Source organism: Acomys minous, assembly GCF_964271855.1.
Source record: "Acomys minous genome assembly, chromosome: 15".
In the NCBI taxonomy this organism is placed as follows: Eukaryota; Metazoa; Chordata; class Mammalia; order Rodentia; family Muridae; genus Acomys; species Acomys minous.
In genome coordinates, this window is record NC_140497.1 from 81,300,533 (window position 1) to 81,311,224 (window position 10,692).

Here is a 10,692-nt window from a genome sequence, read left to right on the forward strand (position 1 = left end):
TGCTCTTCTATTCCAAGATCAGACTTAACCATTGCAATGAAGATTAGATGGGCCCTTGAAGACAAAAATATTTACCATATAGAAGAAGAAGAAGTGACACACAACCCTTCCACGGCTGCTTCTCTTCCTCCACCTTCTATCTTGGTACCTTACCCTGCATGTTCACCCACACTCCACCTCCTATTCATCTACCCCACATCTTAGCTCCCTTCCCTGGCCCTCCACAGTCTTTCTTTCCCTTCTGGATAACCCTGAGCTCTGGCAGGATGGTATTTTAGAAAAAGCACGAGAAAGTTATCGGGATACGTGATTCACGTGACAGCAGGATGAAGGCAAGACCCGGGCGTGACTTGAGTTGATGAGTTGGGAAAGGCTCGTATGGCTGAGGTAGCCCTGGCTCTTTTCCCAAGTTTGGGTGCTGGGTAGATGACGGAGATGCACAATGGCTTGGGCTCTCACCTGTGACAAGGCTGGAGACAATGAGAGGGAGCACCAGCATCTGCTGGGTGGGTGATGGAGATGCACAATGGCGTGGGCTCTCACCTGTGACAAGGCTGGAGACAATGAGAGGGAGCACCAGCATCTGCTGGGTGGATGACGGAGATGCACAATGGCGTGGGCTCTCGCCTGTGACAAGGCTGGAGACAATGAGAGGGAGCACCAGCATCTGCTGGGTGGGTGATGGAGATGCACAATGGCGTGGGCTCTCACCTGTGACAAGGCTGGAGACAATGAGAGGGAGCACCAGCATCTGCTGGGTGGATGACGGAGATGCACAATGGCGTGGGCTCTCACCTGTGACAAGGCTGGAGACAATGAGAGGGAGCACCAGCATCTGCTGGGTGGATGACGGAGATGCACAATGGCGTGGGCTCTCACCTGTGACAAGGCTGGAGACAATGAGAGGGAGCACCAGCATCTGCTGGGTGGATGATGGAGATGCACAATGGCGTGGGCTCTCACCTGTGACAAGGCTGGAGACAATGAGAGGGAGCACTAGCATCTGCTGGGTAGATGACGGAGATGCACAATGGCGTGGGCTCTCACCTGTGACAAGGCTGGAGACAATGAGAGGGAGCACCAGCATCTGCAGCATCCTCATGAGCAGCTCACCAGGAAAAGAGAAGTACTTGATCTGGCGATAGGAGAGCTGGTACGGACGCAAGGCAAATGCCAGGCTGACACCTAGAGCCAGGAAGAAAGGGTTCATGGAACAGACTGTGGATCTCAGCCACAGGCATGGTCGGTCTATCCATCCCCCAAGAGAGTGTGGTGCGGTGAGCAGTGAATATTCTATGAGGACATTTATGTGCATGGACGTTGTGTGGATTTGTGTACTCATGGGTATATGTGTGTGCTTGTGTGTCGGGGGGTAAGGGTATCTATGTATGCAAGGGCATGTGTAAGAGAGTGTGTACATGTGTGGGTATGTGCATGGGTATTTGCACGAGTATGTATGTGTTAGGCATGAGTGTGCATTGTGTGTGCATGACTGTGTGTACATGGGTGTGTTAATGGGTATGTATGTGCATGTCTGTGTGTGAGTATGTATACACATTTGTTGAGCATGGGTATTTGGGTGCATGCTGTGAATTTGTGGAAATGGGTGTGTGTTTCCATTTGTGTGCACATGGATATGTGTGCCTCACATACATCTGTGCATGCATTGGTGTGTGTGTGCATTGGTGTGTATGTGTATACTATAGAAATGTACAAAAGTATAGACCATACAATGTATGCAAATGTATATATGTCTGCACCTATTTGTGCATACATGTGCATGTATATGTGATAGTGTACATTCAGTTGTGAACATAAATGCGTGGCTACATTTTTTTTGTTGTTCAAGAAAGTTTTTTATTTTAAATGTTTCATATATTTATACAATGTATATATCCATCAACCCCTGCATCTCGCATGGCTGAATTTGTGGGCTCATATACGAAGGTATGTGCATGCATTTTCTGGGTGTGTCTATAAGAGTGTGACTCTTCTGTCTGTGTTATCACTTTCAGACATGGAGGTGCATATGCACTTAGTCACCTAAGTACGTAGACATGACTGCATATATAAGCATGAAAGTGCTCACAACATCTCACACAGCTGCTAGCCCTGGTATCCCTGGGTTCCACACTGTCAAATTAATCAAACACATATGGAAATTTTTAGGGGAAAATGTATATGATGAAAGTAGAAGAGGGACTACTTGAAGAAAGGAAAGGGACCGGCAATGGGTGATTAGGTAAGAGTGGAGAAGGAAAAAGAATATGATCAAAGCACATTGTGTGTGGATATGAAGATGTCGCGATGAAACCCACTAACATACACATAATTTTTAAAAATTGTGTCTGTTAAACATGTAGAGTGGATTTTCTTGTCTATATTCCCTCAACGATACAGTAGAGCAACTATTTACCTAGCAGTTACATTGCTTTGTAACTAGTAACCTAGATAGCAAGATAGCCTCAGAGCCAATCTAAATATTAGCCTCGTTTTATTTAAGGTATTTCAGCATCTACAGACAACAAAAGCTTGTGAATAATCAAATCCCTGGGTACCCAAATCAGTGGACACTGAAGTTCCGTAAGTAAAATGGGGTGTTGTTTGCTGAAGCCACTCTCCAAGTGTATGATGGATTGCTGCCTATTTATACACATGTGCACGGTTTTTCTGTGTGCAATCATAACGTGCAAGTCTGCGCGGTGTACTTGCATCTGTGTACATACCTACACATGTGGCATCACATCGTGTTCATGCAGCCGTGTTTGCCTATGTGTGTGCCCTCTCCACCTTGTGTCCTCAGAAGGGCTCGGGGAGAGGCTTGTGAAATGAAAGCACCAGAAAGAGCAAGCGAAGAGAGAGCAGTTAACAGAAGTCCTGCCTCCCAGAAGCGGAGCTCACCAATGATCACAGCGCTGACTGTGAGCAAGATGAAGGCGTTCTGGCGCAAGAAGCGCCGCACGTGCTCTCGGGTCATGGTCTGCAGGCGCAGGCGCGTGCGCAGTGCTCTTTGCTGCAGACTGTCCTGCAGGCTCTGCAGACAGCCCACACCACCCAGGCGCTGGCCGCTCTCCCTCAGGAACAGACTGTTGCCGTGGCTGCTCATCGCGTCTCTGCGGGGGACAGAGGAGACCAGGTCTGGTGAGGGAGGAGTCCCGAAAAGGTTTGCTTAAGGTGAAGGGCCGGGCACTGCAGCTCAGGAGTGAGGGGAGGGGCGATGTTGATACGCTGGTATGTTACCTTGCCAGAATGCTTGAGACCTTCACCTATTGGATTCAGTGTTCATGTCGTAGCAGCAAAAGGTTAAGGCATTCGGACCCATACACCAGAGAGGGTGGTTAGAGACAGGGTAGAAAAAAACACCAAATATTGCACATTTTAAAGGTTTTTCTGCCTCCACTCTCCCCCTTCATTTCACTAAAATCATCTCAAACAACTGGGGGCTGCTGCAGTTCTCAAACCTAAGCGCCAGAACTTTGCTGAGGGTCTATTTCATTACATTCAGGGCTCCTGGAAGGGCACCTTTAGGCTAGTCCCACGAACCACAACAGTTGGATGTCCAGCTGGAAAACACGCATAGTCGGTTTTTCACTCGGACAAAATCACGAAATGCCTGGAAAACAGTGGGCAGCCAACTGATGTGGCTACTTTGTATACATGACCAGGGGAGAGATGGGTTCCTGTGGGAAAGAAACAATGACAATTCTGGTCCTGGCTTGTTCATGAACCTCTTTTGGAATGATACCTCAAACTTTGTGTCCCTTTTTTACATTTGCCGGTATCTATTTAACCTTATCAACTTACTTTTTTTAAAAAGGTATCCAAAGTGGGATGTTGTATTTTCCATAAGTTAAAAAAAATGCTTGTAAATATAAAACTTGCCAATGTGTTTAGCAACCAAACACTTGGAAGTTCCAAAACAGCTTGGAAATTGTGGCTTTCAATCCAAGCTAGGGCAGTCCTCTAATACCGGCTACTCCAGAGGCTGAGACAGGGGGTTACAAGTTCAAGGCCAGTCAGCACCTGCAATTTTATTGGACCTTGTCTTAAGATAAAAAGTTTTTTAAAAAAAAAAAGAGCTAGTAGCCAGAGGTTAAAAGATGGCTCAGTGGTTAGGGGAACACATTATTCCTGCAGAAGACCAGAGTTCCATTCCCCGCACTCAAATCAAGTAGCTCAAAACTGCTATAACTCAATTCCAGGAGATCAGCGCCCTCTCCTGACCTCATTGATACCTGCACTCACATGTGTATACACACACACACACACACACACACACACACACACACACACACACACGAGTAATCAAAAAGGAAAATAAAATTATTTGTTTTTAAAGAGGGCTCAGTGGATGGGTACTGGCCTGCCATGTGCAAGGCCCTAGGATCAGTTCTCAGTACTGATTAGCTCAGCTTTGCAAGTCGCTGGGAGTCCAGGCAGGCCACCACGGGCAACCTTGAACTGCTTCGTCATTGTTTTGTCATTGTTTTGCTGCCACTACTCAAGTGGCGACTGAGATGGTTGCCCTCCATGTCTGTCTAAGTTATCCACCCATTTCTAAAAGATGGACCATCTAATTAGGCTTGCCATGCTCTGTATCCCGCAAATCAAAGCCCTGGTACTCAATGTTTTAAAGCCCCAGTTAGGATTTTGCTCCAAATGGACTGGTCCCCTGAAGCCACAGCATTGCTTCTCACCACTTGCTCTCAACACCCATAGACCCAGGACTGCAAGCTGCACAGCAAACAGGTAATGTCTCCCTCTCCTCTGGACACCACGGTCCCAGTTACTAAGTGATAACTCAGAGTCACCCATGAATCTCAAGAGCATTCAACTGAGTCCAAAGCAGATAGGAGCCTGGGCACTTGTCTCTTTCCTTCGCTGCACAACAAGCAGTGCCATTCAGTTCAGGTGCACTTATGCAAGGTACGAGGACAACCTTTGGTACTCCATTCTCTCCCTCCGCCATTATGTAAGTCTAGGGATTGAACTTAGAACTTTAGACTTGGTGGCAAGCACCTTTACCCACTGGGCCATCTTGCAGGCCTTGTGCTGGGCACTAAAAGTAATGTAGACGTGGGTTAAATACGTAAGAAGACAGGAACGGGTTCTGTGCAAATACGATGGCTTCATGTAAAAGACTTGCACATACAAGAAAATGCTATAATGGAAACTAATTTTTTATAAGCTTCTAAAATGTAATAAATGTTTTTAAACAATGTTTTTAAATGCTTGATTTGAAAGTATCCTCCCCTTGGGCCTTCCTGGAGCTCTTTGGTTTTGAAGTCTCTCCAGGATAGAATGTGCGCCTGGAACAAATTGCCTTAAGGAGACCTAAAAACAGCGAGATGGAGTGGAGTTGACATGTGATAGTTTGTGGACCACATCTGGCCTTATATCGATCTGTGCTGTTGGCATTTTTCAGTCATGGTACCGGCACACAGCTATGTTCATCCACTGTGTGTTTCAGGCTCCCGTGGCAAAGGTGAGTTGCTGAAATAGAGGTCACAAAACTTAAACTGTTTACAAAAATAAACTCTGACTTTACAAAAGCGAGGGTAGAGAGGACCAGATGGCTTGATGAGTAAAGAGGAGTGCTGCCAAGCTTAGCGACCTGAGTTCAATTCAGGATCCACGTGATGGAAGGAGAGAACCAACTCCTATAAGTTGTCCCCTGACTGCCTTGCATATACACGCGCGCGCGTGCACACACACACACACACACACACACACACACACACATACAATAAATGTAATAAATGTTTTATATATATATATATATGCTGACTATAGCCTAGTAGAGCCTAAATGAGTGCTGGGTGCTCAGGAATATAGCAATCATCAAGTGTACATGGTGCTATAATGGAAACTAATTTTCTATAAGCTTCTAAAATGTAATAAATGTAAGCTTCTAAAATGTAATAAATGTTTTTAAACAATGTGTTCCTTCCCAAAATTGGAGGAAGGGGACAGGGAGTCAGCCAACAGGTAGTAATTAACATTTTTTAATTTAAATAAATAAGCAGAAACCCAACAGATAACTCAAACAGATGCTCAAACACAAGGCTACCTTCCAACACCTTCTCTATGCCTGCCCACATCACTGTAAACTCCTGCAGCTGTGATTTGTCACTATGTTGACTCTTCCTCTTTAGCTCAGTGGACACTCAATAATTGCTCCCACTCACAGGGCGTGGTGAAATCTTTCATAACACAAAAGCAATACAGGATGCCAGACCAAGGTCCATAACACCTCCAACACACCAACAAGTCCATTAAACACTTGCCATTGCTTTGCACTGTGAGCATCCGAACTTCTGTCTTCTAATCCTTTATAAAAGGATAAACTGTTGAACATTATCATCACCCTCCCCTACCCCGTCTCTCCTCTCGTAATCACCACTTTCCTCTCTACTCGTTCAAGGTCAAGATTTGGAGCTTGCACATGAATGAGATCGCACAGCATTTGACTTTGTGTACCTGGCTTATAAAATTAACATTAATCATTTGGGAAAGTGCTATAATGGAAACTAATTTTTTATAAGCTTCTAAAATGTAATAAATGTTTTTAAACAATGTTTTTAAATGCTTGATTTGAAAGTATCCTCCCCTTGGGCCTTCCTGGAGCTCTTTGGACCCTGGAGCTCTCAGGCATCTCTCATCACGGCAGTCACTTGCTCTGGTTTCTCCTGGATCTAGGTCTTCTCTTTGCCCCTGTCTCCTAAGCTACCTGTTCTGGAAACAGCCTTTCCAGGATCCCTAACCTCTGCAAGGTAAAGAGCCCAAGCATGGGTCTCCCTCCTTGTCTTAACTCTTGAGTGTAATGCACTATGCCAGACACCCCTAGGAGACGACCCCTAATGCTCAAACAAATGATAAACTTTTAAGACTGAGAGGTCTTTGAAAGGGCCTATCTCACTACACAGCTAACACCCAAAGCTAAGGGCTATTATCAGCATGGCCAGAAAACAACAGAAAGAATTAAGGGCTATTAGCAGCATGGCCAGAAAGCAACAGAAAGAATAAAGGGGCCACGGTATACCATAATAAGCCCTGGGGGAGAAGAAATGTGTGTTTCCTACGCTGACCATACATTGGCTATAGATGTGTAATGGCACCAACTCCACAGAGCAGGACATCATCCTAGGATAGAAGGTTCATCAAAAAAACAGACTTGTATGAGCCGGAGCGCAGCACATGGTGGTGCAGGCCTGTAGGCCCAGCACTTGAGAAACATCACCTGAATGGCAAGCCTGGGCTACATAGGGAGCTGTTGTCTTCTGACTCAGAGAGCAGGAGGGGGGAGGGGCCATTAGTACTTTTAACTAAATTGTGATGTGATGTGGCGTTGGCTTCCATTTCAGCCTTCAGAAAAGACATATGCAGAAAATATCTTTTTGTTTGTTTGTGTTTTTCATATTTTCTTTTTATTTGCTGATGCAGCCTGAAGCTGTACAGCTCACACGCTCTCTCCCTCCTCCTCCCCCTGTGTGTGTGTGTGTGTGTGTGTGTGTGTGTGTGTGTGTGTTTATTGTGTGAGTGTTTGACCTGCATGTAACATGCCTGGTGCTGGTGGAAGCCAGAAGAGGATGTTAGAGCCCACGACACTTGTAATCAAACCAGGCTCCTCTGAAAGAGCAGAAAGTCCTCTTTAGCACTGAGTCATCTCTCTAGCCCTAAACCTATGAGTTTCAACAACTTGCTTTTCTTTCCTCCCTGCATTTTCAGGCTTATAACTAAGCCATCTCCAAAGCCTTTTCTTAAACAATGGTTTCTTTCTATATATACATCATCATATGGTGACGCTGTGCTACCTGGAGGAGTAAGGGGAGGGAAAGACAGGATAGAAATTAATCACACACACACACACACACACACACACACACACACACACACACTTGAATACAGCCTCACATCTTGTGGGCAATTGACACCTACGTAATCTTTTATGGACACCCAGTCCCAAACAGACTCTTCAGACATATGGCCACACACAACCTTCAGAACTACAAATCCATATGTGCCACACCAGACACATAATTACTCCACACAAACAAATATTTGCTACATTCATGCACACCAGCAGGCATGTGACCACGCACACACCCTCACAAATGCAGCCCCACGCATTCAGCATCAGCCATGCGAAGGCTGTCTACACACACACACACACACACACACACACACACACACACACACACACACCACAGCCATGCACACCATAAGACTCAAAGCCACATACTTTGAGTCTCCTGCACAAATACCCCACACAAATGAAATTACAAAGACAGTGACATTCGCACAGTTCTTAGGTACACAAGCACACGCTTGAGCGCACAAAACTCAAAACATTCAAATACTTAGCTACACACAGCTCCTTAGAAAGCAATCCCACCAAAAAAAAAAAAAAATCACACACGTACAACCATGCACACAGCATCTCCATACATACATAGCTCCCCTGGAATGGTGGCCAGACAGCAGCCATGCCTGGAGTGAGGTTATGAACCCCTGGTAGGGAAGAGAGAGTCTAACCCAAGAAATAGGAAAGGCATCAGATTCAATATTGCAAATAGGACTGTCTGAGAATTGAGTTTAGAAAACGGGGAGTTCGGGAGATGGAAAGGAAATCAAAGGATCTAGCCACAGGAAACTCACCTGGGCTGGGGCAGAGGCAAGTTCATTACCTGTAAAGGGACTGGGAAATGTAAGGAGAAAGTGGAGCCGTGTGCACAGGGGACCCCCTCCTGACTCGGACCCAAAGCCGCCCCACGCAGGGGCAAATGCCCCACTCACCAGCCTCGGGTCAGCGGGACCCGCCTTGCCCGCGCCTCGGCCTGCGCGCTGCTCCGGGATGCAGAAGCCAGAACCTACGGAAGCGCCGGGCCGGGTCCGCAGGGACCCTCCAGGGACCCACGCTGCGTCTGTGTTGGGGACAGGACGACAGAAGGACCGGCGTGGAGCAAGGACGCGCTATGCAATCGGAGGGATGCGGGCTGGCCTTGCGCTCACGTGGGCACTGGGGCGCGGGTCCGGGGCGAGGGGGGGGGGGAGGCGGGACCCCCTCTGGGATGTCCCCCTGCCGCAGCCGCACAGGAGCTGCGGGACGTGGAGCGGGCGGGGTGACCCACCTCTCCTGCACAGCCTCCGCCCCTGCGCCGAGCCGCGCCTCCGAGCCCGCCCCCTGCCCCTCCCAAGTCCTCCGAGGACAGCAGGCCCCCTTGGGGTACATGGGGTACCCGGTGCTGGTACCGCGAAGCGGGCGCCCACATCCTCAGTGTGTTTCTGAGGCAGGGGGAGGGGAGACAGCCAGCGTCTGGTGACCACAGCCACCACGTGGGCTCTCTGGCCAGCTTTTCCCTTGGGTGCACCTTTCTGGACTTTACTGCTGTGTCCCTCTCGGCCAGCCCTCTCCCTCTCTGAGCCTGGCCTCCACGCTGAAACAAGGGAGGTGACTTGGCCGACCCAAGAGAAAATTACAGCTGAGCAAAGTAAAGCGCCAGCTCCAGCGTGGAAACGCTCTCTGCAGCGCGAAGCGCTGTGCAAACCGGAACCTTTCATAATTGCTGTTACCGTTGTAATTAATAGTATCCTTTGCTGTCTGCTGCGTGTGTGGGACTGTGTGGAGCTGCATTTTGCCTCTCAGATGACACTGAATTGGTTGCTTCCAGCACATTAGTCCTTCTGAGAACTGAGGCTCTTTATAGAGTTTGGAACAGAACCCAGCGGGAGAATAAAAGTCAGTGGGGGCAAGATGGCCTACTGCTTGCAGGGCAAGGCTGGCGACCTGAGTTTCGTCCCTGGAACTTACATAAAGGTGAAGGAGAAAACCGACATAAAAAGTTGTCCCCTGACCTCCACACATGTGCCAGAGCAAGGTCGCCAACACAAATATGCACACTGTTGTTGTTGTTGTTGTTGTTATTGTTGCCGCTGCTATTATTGCTGTAGTCAGCAGGTGCCCGTTATTGTTATTACTGGGCTACCATTGGCGGCAACCTCATGTATCTGGTAGATTCCTTTGGTTATAGTCATTTGCACAGCCCTATGGAATAGACATTACCACCCCAGTTTGCCAAGTAATGGGTGGTTATAAAGCAGCAAAGCCAAAGAGCTGCCCCCTAACTTCGATCTTTATTCAGACAGCCCGAGCCCTAACCCCTTGAACACACTTGCTAACTAAGGCGGTTCGCAATCTTAGCCGTACCTTTCAAACACCAGGAAAACTTTTGTAAAATTCTGATGCCAAATCAAAACTGCGCTGGGAGCCTATCTCCAATTCCCCCCAAGTCAGTGTGGCTATCACCAATAAAAATAAATAAATAAATAAATAAATAAATAAATAAATAAATAAAACAGCAAGAAATTCTGGCAAGGATAGGGGGAAAGGGGACCTTTATACTTTGTTGTTGAGAGTGTAAATTAGTCCGGCCACTGTGAGCATTCCTAAAGAAGTTCCTCAAAAACTGAAAACAGAGGCATCACATGATTCAACCTGGCCAAGCTTGAGAATATATACCTAAAGGATTCCAATCCAAAGACCCACAAATCAGATGTGTGGTTACAGCCACGGTGTGAGATCGTTCCGCAAGTTCACCAAGCACTGAACAGATAAAAAAAAAAAAAAAAAAACAATGCAGTGCATGTGCGGCAATGAAATTTTACTCGCCTGTAAAGAATGAGATAGGCGTG

General features: G+C 47.2%; 1 protein-coding gene across 1 annotated transcript in view; it reads right to left on the bottom strand.

Annotated features, from left to right (window-relative positions):
* Window positions 1-9,038, bottom strand: part of SLC1A6 (solute carrier family 1 member 6) — a 30,196-nt gene extending 21,158 nt beyond the window's left edge. Inside the window, exons 1-3 of the mRNA XM_084758726.1 lie at window positions 8,797-9,038; window positions 2,902-3,113; window positions 1,048-1,185 (exon numbers count right to left, since the gene is read on the bottom strand). Coding sequence (XP_084614852.1) covers window positions 1,048-1,185; window positions 2,902-3,106 — 343 coding nt within the window. The 5' untranslated portion in view covers window positions 3,107-3,113; window positions 8,797-9,038. The remainder of the gene's footprint in view (window positions 1-1,047; window positions 1,186-2,901; window positions 3,114-8,796) is intronic.
* Between the last annotated feature and the right edge of the window lie 1,654 nt (window positions 9,039-10,692).